The sequence below is a fragment of the Mustelus asterias genome, chromosome 7, assembly GCF_964213995.1.
Source record: "Mustelus asterias chromosome 7, sMusAst1.hap1.1, whole genome shotgun sequence".
Taxonomy (NCBI): domain Eukaryota; kingdom Metazoa; phylum Chordata; class Chondrichthyes; order Carcharhiniformes; family Triakidae; genus Mustelus; species Mustelus asterias.
Window position 1 is genome coordinate 99,892,323 of NC_135807.1, and position 21,068 is coordinate 99,913,390.

The 21,068-nt window shown below is 43.0% G+C and overlaps 1 protein-coding gene across 2 annotated transcripts in view; it reads left to right on the forward strand.

Annotated features, from left to right (window-relative positions):
* The window catches only part of fbxl2 (F-box and leucine-rich repeat protein 2), a 200,023-nt gene that overhangs the window by 54,183 nt on the left and 124,772 nt on the right, over positions 1-21,068 (forward strand). For both annotated transcript variants that reach the window (XM_078216569.1, XM_078216568.1), the window contains 2 exons: positions 1,766-1,820; positions 14,213-14,287. In XM_078216569.1, the coding sequence (XP_078072695.1) occupies positions 1,766-1,820; positions 14,213-14,287 (130 nt within the window). The remainder of the gene's footprint in view (positions 1-1,765; positions 1,821-14,212; positions 14,288-21,068) is intronic.

The window sequence follows — 21,068 nt, forward strand, 5'->3', positions numbered from 1 at the left end:
GAAGGGACAGATTATGTTCTTTACTGGGAAGAAAAGAGAAACATATGGATTCTTGGATGGGTAGTAAATAGTTATTCCCTTGAACTTTGAGTGAAACTAGTTCGCATTTAGCCATACCATTAGGTACCTTTTAATAGATATAATGCTTGACAGGGTTACAGCCCAATTAGGCTGGGCAGCAGTGTTCGAACAACAAGACTAGTAAAATCATTTATCAGTGCTGTAGATTGTTCATAAAATGCTATCTTGAGACTTTATACTATTTTCACCCGATTGAGAGTACCAAAGTTTGAGCTCATATTATTGGTTATGATATTCTCTTTGTAAGTGTACAAGTCGAAATGGAATTCTATATGGCGAAGATGAATTTTACTTTTCTTGATAAGCAACAGTATTTCATTCTTGATATGATTTTGGAAACTCCATCAGAAGAGCCATTAAGCCAAGGTATCAGCTCTTTTGGACAAAATATGATTTGATTCTTGGGACAAAGCAGGTCAAAGTGAATAGCAATATACAGAACAGAAGAAGGGACCTCCTGAACCTTTCACTCACACCAGCAAGTCAAGAAAGGGAAATGTGTATGCTTGAAAAACTGAACAAATGCTCCGATTTAAAACCTGATGCAAGTTGAGGGGAGAAAATCAAATATTCATTTGAAGATTTTAAAGGAACAAAACTTGTCACAGATATACCTTTTGTTCAAGTAGTGGCATGTTCTATTTTTGGAGCAAGTGCTGTGTTTAAATGGTGAGCACTGCGCATTTTAGTCCAATATTACTTCTCTAATTAGTCACAAAATAATGCAAGCGAAGGCAGGTAAATTGTGCAAAATTTAATTTACAAATCCATAACAACCTCCATTCTTGTCTCCTTAAATGTATGTGGAATAAGATTGTATTGCTGGTCTGTGAATCAGACAGATGGATAAGAATTTAAATACTAACGTTGCCACAAATCTTTATCTTGTGGACTGGGCAACTTACCTTCCATAAACCTTAATGGGGAAGGAGAGAGAAAACAGCATGCACGCGCACACAGACACAAACATGTATTTACATAGGTCAACTCCTTCCCAACAGCGGTGTGGGTATGTCCACACCATAAGGACTGCAGAATTTTCAAGTGGCCCAGCACTACCATTTTGAGGGCAGTCAGGGATGGACAATAAATTTTGGGCCTTGCCAGTGAGGCTCATGCCCCATGAGCAAATAAAAATAACCCAAGGATGCTGTTGATTTTCTTCATGGGCTAAGCCATTTAATAAGCAATTCCTTTCATACCATGTTGATGGGAAATCTTTTTCAGTTAGTGGAGCTTTCATTCTCTTCTCTTAATCCAAACGGTAGGTGTTTTCCAGTTTTCTCCCGTACCAGAGAAGGGTTTTACACCATTAGTTATTAGTTTTATGGTTGTCACTCAGTGACTGATGACACTTATTCCAGTTTCAGCCACCAGAAAAGTTTAGGTACAAGAATTTTCTTAATTACTTTATTAAAGGATATGTGTTTGTGAAAACGAGATCAGAATTTGAAAAACCAAGTCACTATTAATTTATAAAGTTCTGCTTTATGTGCTAGAAGTGCAATAACTTTCTTGAACTTGAAGATAAGAAAATTTATTAATGATTTTTAATTCAACAGTCTTTTTAACAAGATCTCTAGTAAAATCACTGTCGTTCCTACTTTTCCTTTACTAAATGTTCCTTATCCAGGCCTGACTGTCAACTGCAACTTAATATATTGTGTTTTTATTGTTTTTACAGGATATTTTCGTTCTTGGATGTTGTCACTCTGTGTCGGTGTGCTCAGGTTTCCAAGGTACAGCATTGTACTTTTAATTGCTGCTTTTTAATAATCATCTGAGCAAAAATATATGAACAAATAGTTGGGTGATTTTTGCCATTTCTATACCATGCATTAAACATTGTTTGCAGTGATTTCTTGCAGTTGCAATAATTAAAACAGTCACTTTGTGGAGGAACTAATTGTTGCTTAATTCATTTGATTACTATAATTTTCTTAACATTATGGAGATGGAAGGGAGAAGACAGTTGAGCAATTTATATGACGTCTCTGTTGCTTAAAGAAGAAATCACAAAGAAAAGCTACAGCACAGGAACAGGCCCTTTGGCCCTCCAAGCCTGTGCCAATCATGATGCCATAACTTTAAAAAAAAACCTTCTGCCCTTGGTCAATATCCCTCTATTCCCTCTCTATTCATATATACCCATCCAGATGCCTCTTAAATGTTGCTAACATGCTTGCTTCTACACCAGCACTGACAGCATGTTCCAGGCATCCACCACACTCTGCGTGAAAAACTTCCCCTGCACATTTCCCTTAAACTTTCCCCCTCTCACCTTAAACCTGTGCCCCTTTGTAATTGACACTTTCACCCTTGGAAAAAGTCTCTGACTATCCACCCTCTCTATGCCTCATAATTTTGTAGACCTCTATCAGGTCTCCCCTCAGCCTCTGTCTTTCTAGTGAAAATATTCCTAGTTATTCAACCTCTCCTCATAGCCAGCACCCTCGTGACCAGGCAACATCCTGGTGAACCTTCTTTGCACTCTCACCAAAGCTTCCATGTTCTTCTGGTAGTGTGGCAACCAGAACTGTACGCAATTCTCCAAATGCGGCCTAACCAAAGTTTTGTATAACAGCAACATGATTTGCCAAATCTACTCAATGTCCCAGCTGATGAAAGCAAGCATGCCATATGCCTTGTTAATTACCTTGGCTACCTGTGCTGCCACTTTTAGGGAACTGTGGACCTGCACACCCAGCTCCCTCTATGTTAATGTTCCTAAGGCTTCTGCCATTTACAGTATAATTCATACCGAAGTTTGATTCTCCAAAATACATCACTTCGCACTTGTCTGGATTAAACTCCATCTGCCATTTCTGTGCCCAAGTCTCCAATCTATCTATATCCTGTTGTATCCTCTGACAAATCCCGGTACTGTCAGCAACTCTGCCAATCTTCGTGTCATCCACAAACTTACTAATCAGACCACCCACATTTTCCTCCAGATCGTTCATATATACTACAAACAAAAGAGGTCCAAGCACTAATCCCTGCGGAACACCACTAACTACAGATCTCCACTCTGAAAAAAACCAAGCCAGTTCTGTATCCATCTAGCAAGCCCATCCAAATCCCCATATAATAGTTTTTGTTCCAGTCTGCCATGTGGGATCAAACACCATTATAAAGTCCATATAAACTACATCCACAACTCAATTAAGTTGACGAGACAAAACCTTTCCTGTACAAAGCCATGCTGCCTATCACTAACTAGTCCATTTTCATCCGAATATGCATATATCCTGCCCTCAATATCTTCTCCAAAAGCTTCCCGACCACTGATATCAGGCTCACCGGCCGAGTGAGCTCACCATAGAATCCCTGCAGTGCAGAAGAAGGCCATTCGGCCCATCGAGTCTGCACCGACCACAATCCCACCCAGGCCCTATTCCCGTAACCCCACATAGTTACCCTGCTAATTCCCCTGACACTCGGGTCAATTTAGAATGGCCAATCAACCTAACCCACTCATCTTTGGACTGTGGAAGGAAACCGGAGTACTCAGGAAACACATGCAGATATAGGGAAAATGTGCAAATTCCCCACACACTGACCCGAGGCCGGAATTGAACCCAGGTCTCTGGTGCTGTGCAGCAGCAGTGCTAACCACTGCCACTGTGCCGCCCATAATTTGCTAGATTATCTCTGCTTCCTTTCTCAAAGAAGGGAATAACATTGGCTATTTTCCAGTCCTCTGGGACCTCGCCTGTGGTCGAAGAGGATGTGAAGATGTTTAAGGCCCCAGCTATTTCTCCCCTTGCCTCCCGCAGTAACCTAGGATAGATCCCATCTGGCCCGGGGGACTTGTCTACCTTAATGCAATTTACGATACTCAACACTTTCTCCTTTGATGTATTGATGTTCTTGAAGATGCGTCATGTCCTTCTCCTTGGTGAATACCGATACAAAGTACTCATTAAGAATTTCACCCATTTCCTGTGGTGCCACGATATCTTCCCTCCATTGTCCTTGAGTTGGCTTACTCTTTCTCTTGCTACCCTCTTGCTCCTAATATATGCAAAAAAGTCTTGGGATTCTCCTTGATTCTGTTTGCGAAAGACATTTTGTGGCCCCTTTTAGTCCCCCTAATTCCACGTTTAAGTTTCTTTCTACTCTAACTGTACTCCTCAAGAGCTTTACCAGTTTTTAGATGCCTAGACCTATCATATGTTTCCTTTTTCCTTTTGACTAAACTTACAATTTCCTTTGTCACCCATGGTTCCTGAATCCTGCCATTTCGATCCTTCATGCCTGCCCTGCACTTCAGTCAACTGGCCTTTAAAAACCTCCCACATGCCAAACATGGATTTACCCTCAAATAGCCACTCCCAATCCACATTCCCCAGTTCGTGTCTAATTTGGATGTAATTGGCTCAGTTCAACACTCTCACCCGAGAGCCACACTTGTCCTTATCCATGCCTATCTGAAATCTTATGAAATTATGGTTGCTAAGTCCAAAAGGCTCCCCCGCTGAAACATCGATCGCCTGGCCCATTCCCCAATACCAAGACTAGTATAGCCCCCTCCCTGGTTGGATTGTCAACATAGTGTATCAGAAAGCCCTCCTGGACACATGTACGAAATTGCCCTCCATCCAATCCCCTGGCTATAAGGGATTCTCAGTCAATATGGCAGAAGTTAAAGCCACCCATCACAACTACTCTGCTTTTTTCGCACCTTTTCAGTATCTGACTACACAAGTGCTCCTCTGTCTCCAGTGGGCTGTTGAGAGGTCTATAGTACACTCCAAACATTGTGATTTCCCCCTTCTTATTCCTGAGCTCCACCCATAATGCCTCACTGCAAGATCCCTCCAATGTGTCCTTCCTCAATACAGCTTGATCCGCTTCCTAATCAGGAATGCAACTCTGCCCCCCTCCTCTGCATCTCTTTTGTTTAGACCATAAGACATAGGAGCAGAATTAGGCCACTCGGCCCATCTAGTCTGCTCCGCCATTCAATCATGGCTCTTTTTTTTTTCTCATCCCATTCTCCTGCTTTTTCCCCATAACCCCGATCCCTTATTAATCAAGAACCTATCTATCTCTGTCTTAAAGACACTCAATGACCTGGCCTCCACAGCCTTCTGTGGCAAAGAGTTCCACGGATTCACACTGTCTGGCTGAAGAAATTCCTCCTCATCTCTGTTTTAACGGATCGTCTGAAGTTGTGCCTTCTGGTTCTAGTTTTTCCTACTAGTGGAAACATCCTCTCCACATCCACTTTATCCAGGCCCCGCAGCATCCTGTAAGTTTCAGTAAGATCCCCCCTCATCCTTCTAAACTCCAATGAGTACAGACCCAGAGTCTTCAACCGTTCCTCATATGACAAGCTCTTCATTCCAGGGATCATTCTTGTAAACCTCCTCTGGACCCTTTCCTAGGCCAGCACATCCTTCCTTAGATATGGGGCCCAAAGATGCTCACAATACTCCAAATGTGGTCTGACCAGAGCCTTATACAGCCTCAGAAGTACCTCCCTGCCCTTGTATTCTAGCCCTCTCGACATGAATGCTAACAGTGCATTTGCCTTCCTAAACGCCGACTGAACCAACGCGTTAACCTTAAGAGAATCTTGAACAATGACTCCCAAGTCCCTTTGTGTTTCTGAATAAGCATTTTTCCATTTAGAAAATAGCCTATGCCTCCATTCCTCCTTCCAAAGTGCATAACCTCACACTTTTCCACATTGTATTCCATCTGCCACTTCTTTGCCCACTCTCTTAACCTGTCCAAGTCCTTCTGCAGCCACCCCCCCCCTTCCTTAATATTACCTATCCCTCTACATATCTTTGTATCATCTGCAAACTTAGCAACAGTGCCGTCAATTCCTTCCTCCAAATCGTTAATGTATATTATGAAAAGCTGTGGTCCCAGCACTGACCCGTGAGGCACACCACTAGTCACCGGCTGCCATCCTGAGAAAGACCCCTTTATCCCCTCTCTGCCTTCTGCCAGTCAACCAATCCTCTATCCATGCCAGGATCTTACCCTTAACACCATGGGCACTTAACTTATTTAACAGTCTCCTATGCGACACATTATCAAAGGCCTTCTGGAAGTCTAAATAAATCACGTCCACTGGCTCTCCTTTATCTAACTTCCTTGTTACCTCCTCAAAGAACTCTAACAGATTTGTCAGACATGACCTCCGCTTGACAAAACCATGCTGACTCAGTCCTACTTTATCATGCACTTTCACATACTCTGTGATCTCATCTTTAATAATGGACTCTCAAATCTTGCCAATGACCGAAGTCAGGCTAACCGGCCTTTAATTTTGCATCTGCTGCCTCCCTCCCTTCTTAAACAGCGGTGTTACATTAGCTACTTTCCAGTCCTCTGGCATTCTCCCTGCCTCCAGTGATTTCTGAAAGATCACCACCAAATGCCTCCATACTTTCCTCAGCTATCTCTTTTAGGACCCTGGAGTGTAGTCCATCCGGTCCAGGTGATTTATCCATCTTCAGACCTTTCAGTTTCCCCAGAATCTTCTCTTTAGTGATGGCTACTACACTCACCTGTGCCCCCTGACTCTCCTGGAGCTCTGGCATCCCACTGGTCTCTTCCATCATGAAGACTGATGCAAAGTAGCTATTCAGTTCCTTTGCCATTGCTTTGTTTCCTATTATTACTTCTCCAGCCTCATTTTCCAGTGGTCCAATGGCTATTTTTGCCTCTCTCTTACCTTTTATATTTTGAAAAAAAAACTCTTCCTATCTTTTTTTATATTACTAGCTAGCTTACACTTATATTTCATCTTCTCCCCTCATTGCTTTTTTAGTTGTCCTCTGCTCGCTTTTAAAGGCTTCCCAATCCTCTGGTTTCCCACTACTGCTTGCCACTTTGTATGCTTTTTCTTTTATGCTGTCCTTGACTTCCCTCGTCAGCCATGGATGCCTCGTCCTCCCCTTAGCATGTTTCTTCCTCCTTAGGATGAAATTCTGTTGTGCCTCCCGACTAACTCTCCAAAACTCCTGCCATTGCTGTTCCACTGCCTTCCCTGCTAGGTTCCCTTTCCAATCAACTCTGGCCAGCAGCTCCCTCATGTCTTTGTAGTTACCTTTATTTAATTGTAATACCGTTACATCTGACTCCAGCTTCTCCCTCAAACTGCAGGGTAAATTCTGTCATATTGTGGCCACTGCTCCCTAAGGATTCCTTCATCTTAAGTTCCCTGATCAAGTCTGCCTCATTACACATCACCAAATCCAGAATTGCCTGTTCCCTCGTAGGCTGTCCAAAAATACATCTCTTAGACATTCCACAAATTCCTTTTCTTGGGATCCACTACCTACCTGATTTTCCCAGTCCACCTGCATATTGAAGTCCCCCATGATTATTGTAATGTTGCCTTTTTTATGTGCCTTTTCTAACCCCTGATTTTTTTGCCCCACATCCTGACTACTGCTTGAGGGCCTGTACATAACCCCCATCAGGGTATTTACCTTTGCGATTCCTCAACTCTACCCACAGAGATTCTATGCCTTCTGACCCTATATCACTTCTTGCTATCGATTTAACTTCATTCCTTACTGACAATGCAACCCCGCCCCCTTTGCCCATCTGCCTGTCCTTCCGGTAGGACACATATCCTTGGATATTTAGATCCCAGCCCTGATCCCCTTGCAGCCACGTCTCTGTGATGCCCACAACATCATAGCGGCCAATTTCAATGTGCGCAACAAGCTCATTTACTTTGTTCCGTATACTGCGCGCATTTAGGTACAGCACCCTCAGTCCTGCATTGACCACCTCCCTTCTCATACTTGTCACCTTTTTTTGCTCTGCCTGAGGTTAGATTCCTACCACCTTCTATACTCCGTTCTGTTACATGGTCTGGAAACTTTACTAACCATTCCTGAGCCCTCAGCTCCATTAACCTACACTTCTACCCTCTCCTTTAACTTTGATTTTGTAATTCTCCATACAACTGAACCCTCCTCTCTCCTTCCACCCACTATTTAGTTTAAAGCCCTATCTACAGCCCTGGTTATACAATTCGCCAGGACTCTGGTCCCAACACGATTCAGATGAAGGCGGTCCCATCAGAACAGGTCCCCTCTTCCCCAATATTGGTGCCAATGTCCCCCATGAATTCAAACCCATTCCTCCCACACCAATCTTTGAGCCATGCATTTATCTCCTTTAATCTTAATGACCCTGTGCCAATTAGCTTGTGGCTCAGGTAGTATTCCAGAGGTTACAACATTTTTGGTTCTGCATTTTAATTTGGCTCCAAGCTGTTCATACTCCCTTAGCAGCACCTTTGTTCCTGTTCTACCTATGTCATTGGTACCTACGTGGACCACGAGAACTGGATCTTTATCCTCCTACTCCAAGTTCCTCTGCAGCCCAGATGAGATATCTCAAACCCGAGCACCAGGCAAACAACACAACCTTCGGGAATCTCGATCCAGGTCACAGAGAACAGTGTCAATGCCCCGAACTATACTATCCCCAATTATGACTACATTTCTTTTTTCTCCCCCCACTTGAAGATTCCCTGTACCACAGTGCCGTGGTCAGTTTGCTCATCCTCCCTGCAGTACCTATTCTCGTCCACACGGAACAAGAATCTCGAACCTGTTGGACAGGTTTCCCCTTCTGTCCCATGTAAAACAATTATATCCCAGAATGTTAAGAGGCCAGTTCTGTCCCTCTTTTAACCATGTCTCCGTAATTGCAATTACATCATTCCATGCTCTCAGTTCATCTCTTTTACCTGTTATACTTCTTGCATTGAAGCAAACGCACTCCGGACCTACAGTCCCGCTGAACCCTGCGGCTTCCCTCTGCCTGCTGTTATTCTGCACTATGTTTATCTCAGTCTCACCTTTTTCCCAACACTCTACACTTACTGGCCTAATGTTCCCACTTCTCTCTCTCTCTCTTCTTGCTCCCACTTACTGGCCTAATGTTCCCACTTCTCTCTCTCTCTCTCTTCTTTCTCCTCCTCCTCCCTGGAATGGCAATAGATCTCCAAGTCAGGATGTTGTGTGGCCTGACATTACTACCCCCAAGGTCCTGCTTTTTAGCTCCCGACCGAACTCCCTGAATTGTCTGTGCAGGACCTCTTCCCCCTTCCTGCCTATGTCATTAGTACCAATGTGGACAATGACATCTGTCTGTTTACCCTCCTGTTTCAGTGTGTCCTGTACCCGTTTAGAGACATCCAGGACCCTGGCACCAGGGAGGCAACACACCATCCTAGAGTCTTGTTTGCAGCCACAGAAACGCCTGTCTGTGCTCCAGACTATTGAGTCTCCTACAATTATCACTCATTTGGATTTAGCCTGACCCTGCTCTACAGCAGAACCAGTTGTGGTGCCACAGGCCTGGCTGTTGCTGGTATCTTCCCCTGAGAGGCTATCCCCCGAGAGGGGAATAGCCACAGGAGACTCCTGCCTTACCTGCCTGCGTCTCTTGGTGGTCATCCATCTACCTGTCTAGACCTGTGGTGTGACTACCTCCCTGAAACTAGTGTCCATCACACACTCTGCCCCCTATATGTTCCGCAGTGTGTCCAGCTGCTGCTCCAATCGAACCATGCTATCTGCGAGGAATGTAGCTGGTCACACTTCCCTCAGACATAGTTGTCAGGGACACTAGAAAGCTCCCTGATCTCCCACATCTGCAGGGGGAGCATACCACTGCCCTAACTGCCATCTCTGCCCTTGTACACTTAAAATGTAAGGTTAAGAATCTTACCTTGCTTTTACTTTGCGGGTCCTCTTCAGTGCTTTTTTTTTGGTTAGAGGAGGAGAGAGGGAGGGAAATGTCTTGATCTTAACCGCTCCTTGACACCAGTTTTTTTGGCTACCCACAGTACAGTCGAGATGACTGAGTCGACTTCTCCCCGAATCCTCTTTTGCTGCCTCTACTGGATGATCTTCCTCTTGTCTCCACCTTGTTCCTTCTCCTTTCTTTCTGTCCTCAAGTGTGCTGCAGTGTTCCACTCAAGTTCAACACGAGCTTGACTGGGAACTTTACAGCCTTGGACTTTGACAATGACTTGGGAAAAAATCGGACCTCTCAGGGACAAAAGTGGGGACTTATGCTTGGAGCCCAAAGAAGTAGGGGAGATCCTAAATGAATACTTTGCGTCGGTATTCACAAAGGAGAGGGATGTGTTGACTGGGAGTGTCTCTGAGGGGAGTGTTGAACCGTTGGAGAAAATCTCCATTACAAAGGAGGAAGTGTTAGGTTTGTTAGAGAATATAAAGACTGACAAATCCCCAGGGCCTGATGGAATCTATCCAAGGCTGCTCAGGGAGACGAGAGGTGAAATCGTTGGGCCTCTGACGCAAATCTTTGTCTCGTCACTGGACGCAGGTGAGGTCCCAGAGGATTGGAGGATAGCCAATGTGGTCCCGTTATTTAAGAAGGGTAGGAAGGATAACCCGGGTAATTATAGGCCGGTGAGCTTGACGTCCGTGGTGGGGAAGTTGTTGGAGAAGATTCTTAAAGATAGGATGTATGCGCATTTAGAAAGGAATAAACTCATTAACGATAGTCAGCATGGTTTTGTGAGAGGGAGGTCATGCCTCACTAACCTGGTGGTGTTTTTTGAAGAAGTGACCAAAATGGTTGACGAAGGAAGGGCCGTGGATGTTGTCTATATGGACTTTAGTAAAGCGTTTGACAAAGTCCCTCATGGTAGGCTAGTGAAAAAGGTTGGATCTCATGGGATAAAGGGGGAGGTGGCTAGATGGGTGGAGAACTGGCTTGGTCATAGAAGACAGAGGGTGGTAGTGGAAGGGTCTTTTTCCGGCTGGAGGCCTGTGACTAGTGGTGTACCGCAGGGCTCTGTATTGGGACCTCTGCTGTTTGTGATTTATATAAATGATCTGGAAGAAGGAGTAACTGGGGTGATCAGTAAGTTTGCGGACGACACAAAACTGGCAGGACTTGCAGATAGTGAGGAACATTGTCAGAGGCTACAGAAAGATATAGATAGGCTGGAAATTTGGGCAAGGAAATGGCAGATGGAGTTCAATCCTGATAAATGCGAAGTGATGCATTTTGGTGGGAATAATGTAGGGAGGAGCTACACGATAAATGGAAGAACCATAAAGGGTGTAGAGACGCAGAGGGACCTGGGTGTGCAAGTCCACAGATCTTTGAAGGTGACGTCACAGGTGGAGAAGGTGGTGAAGAAGGCATATGGCATGCTTGCCTTTATAGGACGGGGCATAGAGTATAAAAGTTGGGGTCTGATGTTGCAGATGTATAGAACGTTGGTTCGGCCGCATTTGGAATACTGCGTCCAGTTCTGGTCGCCACACTACCAGAAGGACGTGGAGGCTTTGGAGAGAGTACAGAGGAGGTTTACCAGGATGTTGCCTGGTATGGAGGGGCTTGGTTATGAGGAGAGATTGGGGAAACTGAGGTTGTTCTCCTTGGAAAGACGGAAGATGAGGGGAGACTTAATAGAGGTGTATAAAATTATGAAAGGCATAGATAGGGTGAACGGTGGGAAGCTTTTCCCCAGGTCGGTGGTGACGTTCACGAGGGGTCATAGGTTCAAGGTGAAGGGGGGGAGGTTTAACACAGATATCAGAAGGACATATTTCACACAGAGGGTCGTGGGGGCCTGGAATGTGTTGCCGGGCAAGGTGGTGGAGGCGGACACACTGGGAACGTTTAAGACTTATCTAGACAGCTATATGAACGGAGTGGGAATGGAGGGATACAAAAGAGTGGTCTAGTTTGGACCAGGGAGCGGCGCGGACTAATTGTTCTTTGTTTCTCGTTTCAAGGCTTCATTCTATGATCATCTTGCTGGTGCCAGTACAGAGCGAGACTGCGGATAGTTGGGAACCTGTCTCGGGGGCAGGGAATTCAGATGGTGTTCGTGGAAGTGGAAATGAATAGGGTTGGGAAGCATTTTCCGATCAGGGCCAGTGTGATCTCCTGGACTCGTTTCGATCGCCTCAGGGGGTCGGAGAGGAATTTCCCAGATTTTTTCCCCATATTGGCCCTGGGGTTTTCACTCTGGGTTTTCGCCTCTCCCTGGAGATCACATGGTCTGGAATGGGGGGGGTGGGGGTGAGTTAATAGGTTGTGATGAACAAAGCATCGTAGCTGTGAGAGACAGCTCGGTGGATAGGATATTAGTATGTAGATAGGCTGGAAAATTGGGCGGGGATCCTGGATTCAGGATTCAATCCTGGACCGGGGAGCGGCGCGGGCTTGGAGGGCCGAAGGGCCTGTTCCTGTGCTGTATTGTTCTTTGTTCTTTGTTCTTGACTTCAACAACTTTGGATTATAACATCTGCTCCATTTTTGGTTCGTGTTTTTGCTGGTTCAGCGTTTTTCTCTTTGTTTCTTCATTCCTTTCCTTTGTGTTCAGATAGCTGCCATCTTACTATTGACACCTTGTGGGAACACATTTTGTTTCTTGTCCCATTCTCATTCCCTTTGGATTTTTAGCATGAAATATTGCCATTTTAGCCTGTCCTGTTCTATACATATCACAGGTTCATAATCCTAAAACATTAGCTCTGTTTCTCCAGAGATGCTTCCAGATCTGCTGAGTATTTCTGGAATTTTCTGTTTTTATTTTGTATTGCAGCAAAGAACAAGCATGGCTAAATAATACTTGCATTTAAGTGACTGATGAATATCCAATTGATTAAAATCTGAACATCTCAGTACCACTAAGAGAGAACCAACCGGCAGGAAACATGCAGTCTACGTTTTGATTTATTTCAAAACATTCACCTTGAAACACATACCATAAAGCCAATCAAATTCTCAATTTCTTCGAACTTCCATATTGCTGCTTTATAGCTGGAAAGAACATTACAAACACAAGCACTCTGTGTAATCCCTAAAACAGTGATTAAAGATATAAAAAAGATCCATGTAGGATGATATTAGAAATACTAGCAAGGGGTTTCTGCTGTATAGGTTATCTTCTGGTGCTTGGGACTCGAGTTGAAAATTTCAGTTGGGCTTAGCTGTTGGAACTTGGACCTATTGTGAACAAATTTTGTATGCTTGAGTGACGATGATATGTTGTAGCCTGGTTATTTCACCAGGCTGTTGTGGAGCACTATAACCCATCTTATATCACCACAACTGAGTAAATAAAAACTGAAGAGTTCCAACTCTTTATGAAGCATTCATCTCTTTAGTATGTAGAATTTCTCCATAAGAGTTGTAGTCTTTGTTGTTCTCCAGTGGAACTCCACTAATTGGCTTTTTAAAGTTTTATTTATTAGTATCACAAGTAGGCTTACATTAACATGCAATGAAGTTACTGTGAAAATCCACTAGTCGCCACTCTCTGGTGCCTGTTTGGGACACTGAGGGAGAATTTAGCATGGCCAATGCACCTAACCAGCACGTCATTCGGACTGTGGGAGGAAACCGGAGCACCCAGAGGAAACTCTCGCAGACCAGGAGAGAATGTGCAAACTTCACATAGGCAGTGACCCAAGCCGGGAATCGAACCCGGGTCCCTGGTGCTGTGAGGCAGCAGTGCAAAACACAGTGCCACCATGCGTGTTATGACCCAGTCATAACATTTAAAAAAACTGATGAAAAAGAAATTCAAAATATAACGAGTTCTTTAGAAAATGTAGCATGGAGTTTTAAATCACCAACGAAAAACTAATAATATTTGGGATTTTTTCCATTTTGCTGAGTAAGATGATATTTGAGATGCCTTGATGCTGACCTTGGCCATTGCAGTGAGAGTCATCTAGCCTGTTGCTTGATCAGCGAAACCATGGCGGTAATTGGAAACGTACCATAGGAAAAACCTCCTTAAGCAGTTCTACACCAACAAGTTTCAAGAACTTAGCTTATATTGACAGAAGAAAGCTTTCCACTATCATTGTACTGTACTTGAAAATACTTAAGGATGAAATTTTGAGGTAGGAGAAAGCAAGAATCCAAGTATTTGCATTTTAAGGGAATACTTCAAGCCTACTGAGAGAATAAGCAAGAATAAAATAATTGAGCTTCAGAGCGGGAAGAATTATTTGCATTTTAATCATATTTTGTATGGTGCTTGACCATTAGAAATCAGGCACTGAGGAGATCTCTTTATTTTGATGTTGATGCAACACTGGCAAGGATGTTTTAATTGCAGTTATCAACTATTTTGCAGGCATGGAATATCTTGGCATTGGATGGCAGCAACTGGCAGAGGATTGACTTGTTTAATTTTCAGACAGACATAGAGGTAAGGAGCAAAATATTAATCACTGCATTATTGATGCCATATGTTCATTCAAACTATGGGATTGGTAATTAAAATGAAGAAATGCATAATTTGTCACTTAAATGCATTTTCATAAACTCACCTGAGCACTGTGGCTTCACATTTTAGGGCTCTTCTGACCTAAATTTATCATGGCCTCTGTGTTGTGGCCTCCTGTTATTCTACCAGCCATACACTAATCCAGAACACTGTCTTGGATCTGAATCTACAGGCTTAATTTGAGACCAATTTCCATGTTCAAATGAATTTTTTACATTTCAATCAGATTGTAGCAGAGGGAGGGGAAAAGCACTGTCCTTGCTGGAGCCATCTTGGTCAGACGGTTGATCCAAATGAATTGCACGCAAGGACTTTGCTTGGAGTCACATTGTTTAGTTTTCACTTCCTCTTGTAATTGATGGTAATTTTATTTATTACCATGCATATATGAAATGTTGTCATTTGTTTAATGAATTTACATCTTTATATTTTTCGAACTTTCTTTTACTGGGAAGTTAGAAATCATAGAAACCCTACAGTACAGAAAGAGGCCATTCGGCCCATCGAGTCTGCACCGACCACAATCCCACCCAGGCCCTACCCCCATATCCCTACATATTTACCCACTAATCCCTCCAACCTACGCATCTCAGGACACTAAGGGCAATTTTTAGCATGGCCAATCAACCTAACCCGCACATCTTTGGACTGTGGGAGGAAACCTGAGCACCCGGAGGAAACCCACGCAGACACGAGGAGAATGTGCAAACTCCACACAGACAGTGACCCAAGCCGGGAATCGAACCCAGGTCCCTGGAGCTGTGAAGCAGCAGTGCTAACCACTGTGCTACCGTGCCGCCCTGCTAACCACTGTGCTACCGTGCCGCCCTATAGCTTTATAAAGTCTATAGCTTTATAAAGTATTCCTTAATTTTGGAGACATTCTAGTTTCTGACTAACAACAGTAACTTGATTTGATTTGTTTTCATGCTTTCAGTTGCCAAACTGCATATGCTTACTGCTGGATGTCCTTTGATTAAGATTACATTATCTTCCATTCATGCTGACATAAGATTTTAAAATCTTCACTGCTTATCAGTGATCAATAGCCACATTTCTTGCTTTCGTTGTCCCACAATGCTTCATGACATAAAGAAGTGTGAATTCTGCTTTTCACTCATCCTGAGAGCCTGTCGTGATCTGTGACTGTAATTAGTTTGAGCTTTCGAATAACGGTGTCCCTGTTATTTTTATAAATGACCTGGATGAGGGCGTAGAAGGATGGGTTAGTAAATTTGCGGATGACACTAAAGTCGGTGGAGTTGTGGACAGTGCGGAAGGATGTTGCAGGTTACAGAGGGACATAGATAAGCTGCAGAGCTGGGCTGAGAGGTGGCTGTTGTAGGTAAAAAAATACCTTTGAGACTAGTCGTGAATCAAAGTACAGTGGTTTATTTTCACAAGCTTGTGGGAGAAGTCCGATTGCTAACACGGTCTCCAGACTTCTCCCCGAATACAGGTTGAGAGCAAATATTTATACATATATTTTCGCCCCTGGTCACATTTTCTCACGATTATTGCTGCCTTGGCAGTTCCGTCCTTCCCGTGTAACTGGCCATATCAAGGCTGCGACTATCTGTTCTGTCGCCTCTATGTGGACACCCGCAGTTTGTTTATCCAGCACACAAGATTATAAGTTTGCATAAACAAGTTAACTGAAATACAGGGGCCTATATAACAATTTATATCGGTAAGGATGAATAGTATATAATGAATATAGATGAATCTATTATTATACGATCACAGAAGGCATACATTTCAGCTCCACCGTGTTAAAACAAAGATACATAATATAAAAGGACACCAAATGGATCCTAGCTGGGTTAGCCACATTCCTGAACACAATTAGCTGGGAAAATCATGAGCTTGTATACAGCAGCTGCTTCTCTTATCTGTGTGAATACACAAAAACAAGTTCTACAGACACGAAAACAAGCTCTACAATGCTTCTCACAAATCTCTAAGTATTACACAGTTCGGGTTTCAATGCTTTGTACAAATCTTAAGTGTTACAAAGTTCATTAACCCGTTCCCTTCTTCATGGCAAATGGAGTTTAATGTGGAAAAGTGTGAGGTGATTCACTTTGGAAGGAGTAACGGGAATACAGAGTACTGGGCTAATGGTAAGACACTTGGTATTGTGGATGAGCAGAGAGATCTCAGTATCCATGTGCATAGATCCCTGAAAGTTGGCACCCAGGTTGATAGGGTTGTTAAGAAGGCGTACAGTGTGTTAGCTTTTATTTGTAGAGGGATTGAGTTTCAGAGCCATAATGTCATGTTGCAGCTGTACAAAACTCTGGTGCGGCCGCATTTGGAGTATTGTGTACAGTTCTGGTTGCCGCACTATAGGAAGGATATGGAAGCATTGGAAAGGGTGCAGAGGAGATTTACCAGGATGTTGCCTGGTATGGTGGGAAGGTCTTATGAGGAAAGGCTGAGTGACTTGAGGCTGTTTTCGTTAGAGAGAAGAAGGTTAAGAGGTGACTTAATAGAGGCATACAAGATGATCAGAGGATTAGATAGGGTGGACAGTGTGAGCCTTTTTCCTCGGATGGTGATGGCTAGCACGAGGGGACATAGCTTTAAATTGAGGGGTGATAAATATAGGACAGATGTCAGAGGTAGATTCTTTACTCAGAGTAGTAAGGGCGTGGAATGCCCTGCCTGCAACAGTAGTGGACTCGTCAACATTAAGGGCATTTAAAGGGTCATTGGATAAACATATGGATGATATTGGAATAGTGTAGGTTAGATGGGCTTTAGATTCATTTCACAGGTCGGCGCAACATCGAGGGCCGAAGGGCCTGTACTGCGCTGTAATGTTCTATGTTCTATAACAGTCCTACGTTCCATTTTTTCAGAGAAGGAAAACTACAGGTCCAGGTTAGAAAAATCATGTACAGGTGAACATCTCTCTTGAGAGTACAGAAGTAATATCAAAGAACCATGTCATTTGTTAGTTTGCACACTTGCATGCTTTGGGCTATTGAAGTGAATGCTGAAAATTATTTATTATTCACCTCAAGCCTGTTCAGCTTTGGCAGTCTTGTGAGACAGTGACTTAGTGGATTTAGTTGCACAGCTTTTGTAAGCATAGATTTTGCTGAAACAATTATGCTGTTATGATCCGTCTGTGAACAATTTCATACTGATAAAATTTCATTTTGAAGCAAGGTTTATAGGAGCACAAAGTATAAGAATAAAAAATGCAATGTGTGTTTTTGGGCTCTATTATATCAAGGATAATAAAACATTAGAGCTCGAAAGTGCAAATACGTACATCAGTTTAAAACAGATTAAGAGGGGAGATTAGGACAAATTAAATAAAAGGTGCTGGACCATGCATTATTTTATCATTGAGCTCACTTGAGTGATTTTGCTTGAAACTGAATTAGTTAAAATAAGCATAATAAAGAAGTTATGAAATTTCTGACAGGTGAAGATTAGAGCTAGTAGCTCCTCTTCAATCTGGGCATAATGAGTCTGTATCAGTGAGGGCCCTTGATGCAAAGACTATTGGTCTACCATTCTGGATACAGACTGTGGCAAGTCCATGCTGGGAAACATCTGCTGATATGGGTATGGGTGTTCCAACATCAAAATATTGCAGCACTGTTGGGGCTGAGTGCTGTTGAAAACAGCTTTGTGGTGTTCCTGCCAACACCATTCAGTATCTTGGTGGAGGAGCTGGCAGGACCAAGGGATGAACTTGGAGAGATAATTTGTCATTCCAAAGAAGCTCAGTAAAGCATCATTGTTCACAGATGGCTGTGTGATGTATAACTGCCATCTTGTCTGGATATGGTTTCATGCCATTGGCTGTGATCCACATAGGGAACCTGGTTTACCATTGTAAGAACTTCTGCACTGTAGGGATTCTGTGAACTCGCTGCCAATGGAGATCCTGTAGAACATACGAAGAAAACTATATCTACCTATTGGAGACATGAATGTTGGAAGTTTCAAGGATGCCTCATCTAGCACAATTTGTCAGAACTTGCATTTTGCACTTAGAATACTGAAATCCTTGGCATTGGGCATGTCTGCTATCACCTGTTCCCCCACTGTCTTCATAGGGTGTTGAGGTCTGAGCAGTGCATTGTTTAAGTGAACTGGGTCAGTGCATATCCTGACTGCACCATCTTTTGTTACTGTGGCCACCATTGCTGAAATCCATTCTGTGGCCTCACTTATGGGAATTATGGCACCTAGGGGTGTCATCCAAAGCAGCTCATTAACTACTTTCTGCTTCATGTTTATTGGTACTCATCTCGGAGCACAAACTGTTGGTGATACCAAGTTATTTAATCTGATGTGGTATGTTACTGTCATCTAATGTCTTGTGATATATTGCTACGATGTGGCAGCTTACCGATGTTGCAGTTGAAGAGGTCTTTGTACTCATTTCTGGGGCCTGGTGTTGCAGAGCACGTACCTTTGAACCAAGTTCGTTGAGCCCCAATGTGATGCTGTCCTGAAGACCTAACAATGGCTTTAATGTTCTGTCGACTATATGAAACTTGAAACTGTCCTGTGTGCACTGGAGAGTGGCCACACCTTCTGTGCTGGTGGTTTGGCAGCATAGGCCACAAGATCCACCTGGGCATTAGGGTCTGGTGCTACATATGGGTCTAGTTACCGTAGCATTCGACTGGGCAACACATGACACTATATTCCAGCATCTATCTGTACGTTCAGTTTTGTGTTGTTGCACGTCATGGTCAGGGCTGTGAAGATCTCACCCTTTGCTATGACGATGTCAACACTCACAGCAGAGTGTTGCTGAAGGCCCAGTGGTTTTGCTGCTCTGGATGAGTTCCAGTTCATTTACTTTGCTGATGCTCCTAGCCTTGGAGGACTGACCAGCTGCAATGTGGTTCTTGTCAAAAGAAATCTGCTGCGATTTTTGATGTGTAGCATTTGCAAAATGATTCCACTTTCCACATTTTTTGCCGTGTTTACCATATGTCAATCTTATGGTCCTCCTCTATCTGCTCCTCCATTTGAAATACAAAGAACTCAAACTTTGTGATGGCCTCGGGACCCATTAGATTTAGTAAGGTATAAGTTTGTCTCTTTTTTAAAAAAAATTTTATCCAGGAATCCAGCGCCGCTATATATACATGCCACTCCTTTCCAAACTTGGTCCAGTTGTCCACAATCTTTTCATCGAATACGAGTGGGTCGATGTGGCAAAGTCTTTGACATACTTGCAACTCCTGACACCATGTAGAAGTGCTGTGTTCTCAAAAGATTGGTGATCAAGGACTCGTAGCAGACAATACTTTATTCACTAGGTGAGCAGTTGTGCCATGCTTGTATCTGCCCGTGCTCCGGGGAGAACACCCACGCTTCTACCTCGACCTCCTGAGTAACCACGTGACCACTTGTCTACAGGAAGGAAGGAAAAGTTTGGTGTGTTGACTCTATGAAAGATGAGATCAGTACAGTGGTGAAAAATGTTGTTGGTTGAGAGTATCAAAATGTAGAATCAATTTGTGTGAACATGCAAAATAGTAAAGAAGCCAGTAGTGGGGAGTGGTTTATAGGCCCCAGACAAAAGCAGACCCATAGGACTGAAGGGGACATGTAAGAAAGGTATTGCAATAATCTTGGGAGATTTTAATCTTCTCATAGATCGGACAAATTAAATTGGCAAAAGTTGCTTGGACGATAAACTCAGTGTATGTTCAGGACAATGCATTATGAAACCAACCAGGGAACAGGCTATTTTAGATGTAGTAATGTGTATTAAGACAGGATTATTTAATGACCTCATTGTCAAGGATCCACTAGCTAAGAGTGGTTATAAGATAGTAGAGTTTCATATTCATTATGTGAGTGAGAAATTTGGGTCTGAAAATACTGTATTAAACTTTAAGGCAATTGCAAGGGTGTGAGTTGGTTAAATAGGCTAAAGGTAAAACACGAGAGAAGCAATGGCAGACATTTAAGGAGATATTTCATAACACTCAATGAAGATGTATTCCATTGAGAAGGAAAGATTCTATGAGGAGGATCCACCATTTATGGCTAACTGAGGAATTAAGGCTGGTATCAAATTGAATGAAAAGATATAGAATGCTGTGAAAATTATTGGTAACCCAGAAGATTTTAGGAAGCAACATAGGATGACTACAAGAATAGTAGAGGGAAAAATCGGATAATGAGTCACATGTATCAAGATATATAAAAACACATAGTAGAATCTTATAGAAATATATTAAAAGGAAGAGTGGCTAAAATGAACTTTGGTTCCTTAGAGCAGTGGTTCCCAACATTTGAAATGTCACGACACATCTCTATGCTATATAAAAAAGAATTGAGGGACAACTTCTATTTTCTCTAAGCTGCCCTCTAGCAAAATACTTTTTTGGGCGATTTTCAGCCCAGTTCGCCATCAGACAGAATGGCAACATAGGCAGAAAATCCAGAGAGAATCAGGAAACGGTGTTTCCATGTTTACTGTGCATGTGTGGATGCCAAAAATCTGATTTCCACCGTAATAATGCTGAGCATTGATAGCTTCAGTTCTAACTATCACAAATCCTGGGCCATTGACTTAGAAAAATGTAAACAATACGATATAAATATGAACTGTATAAAGAGAATCTTGATTTCCTTAAAAACAGTTCACAATTTATCCAGTTTGTACAAGATTTAATATTTTGAAAGGCTCATCAACATATCTCCACAGATG